The sequence below is a fragment of the Egretta garzetta genome, unplaced genomic scaffold, assembly GCF_000687185.1.
Source record: "Egretta garzetta isolate BGI_Z169 unplaced genomic scaffold, ASM68718v1 scaffold232, whole genome shotgun sequence".
Lineage (NCBI taxonomy): Eukaryota > Metazoa > Chordata > Aves > Pelecaniformes > Ardeidae > Egretta > Egretta garzetta.
In genome coordinates, this window is record NW_009258959.1 from 740,414 (window position 1) to 741,610 (window position 1,197).

Sequence of the window (1,197 nt, forward strand, 5' to 3'; positions counted from 1 at the left end):
TGAAAATGCGATGCCCCGCCGCATCCAGCGCTGGGAAATTTAATATCTCCTGCATCCCGACCAGCTTCGGGGAAGGAGACTCCACTTGTCACACTGGTGGGGTTTGTCCTTGGCGTTACGCAGCTTCATAATCCCGCAGGGAAATAGGGAATCCCCTGGCTGGCTTCATAATCCCATGCAGAAATAGGGCAGCCCCTGGGCATCCGCATAATCCCGAAGGGAATAGGGCAGCCCCTGAGTGGCTTCATAATTCCACGCAGGAATAGGACAGCCCCTGGGCATCTGCATAATCCCAAAGGGAATAGGGCAGCCCCTGAGCAACTGCATAATCCCACAGGATAAGAGGGCATCCCCTGGGCATATGCATAATCCCACATCGAAATAGGGCAGCCTTTGGGACAGCTGCATAATCCCGTGGGGTAATAGAGAACCCCCTGGGTGGCTTCATAATCCCATGCAGGAATAGGGCATCCCCTGGGTGGCGTCATAATCCCAAAGGGAATAGGGCAGCCCATGAGTGGATGCGTAATCCCATGGGATAATAGGGCAACCTCTGAGCATGTGTGTAATCCCACGTAGAAATAGGGCAGCCTTTGGGACAGCTGCATAATCCCGTGGGGTAGTAGAGAAACCCCTGGGTGGCTTCATAATCCCATGCAGGAATAGGGCAGCCCCTGAGGAACTGCATAATCCCACGGGATAATAGGGCAACCCCTGAGCATCTGCATAATCCCACATCCAAATAGGGCAGCCCTTGGGACAGTCACATAATCCCATGGTGTAACAGGGAATCCCCTGGGTGGCTTCATAATCCCATGGGTTAATAGGGCAGCCCCTGAGCATCTGCATAATCCCACGGAATAATAGGCAGCCCCTGAGCATCTGCATAATCCCACATGGAAATAGGGCAGCCCTTGGGACAGCTGCATCATCCCATGGGATAATAGGGAATCAATCCCCTGGATGGCTTCGTAATCCCGTGTGGGAACAGGGCAGCCCCTGGGTAACTGCATAATCCCACGGGGAAATCAGGCAGCCTAATCTGACAGCACCCAAGGGTGCCTTATACCAGCCGGGGCGGGGGGGGTGTGGGGTCCCTTCCTCATGTCCCATGTCCCCCAAGGTACCGCTGGGAAGGGAGATGGGGGGTGTCGGCGGGGGCCGCAGCCCCCTGCCAGGCAGAGGGGGGGCGCCGAC

The 1,197-nt window shown here is 56.1% G+C and overlaps 1 protein-coding gene across 1 annotated transcript in view; it reads left to right on the forward strand.

The window, feature by feature from the left end:
- ARHGEF17 (Rho guanine nucleotide exchange factor 17) overlaps window positions 1-1,197 on the forward strand; it is a 46,717-nt gene that overhangs the window by 40,026 nt on the left and 5,494 nt on the right. The window contains exon 22 of the mRNA XM_035890180.1: window positions 319-348. Coding sequence (XP_035746073.1) covers window positions 319-348 — 30 coding nt within the window. The remainder of the gene's footprint in view (window positions 1-318; window positions 349-1,197) is intronic.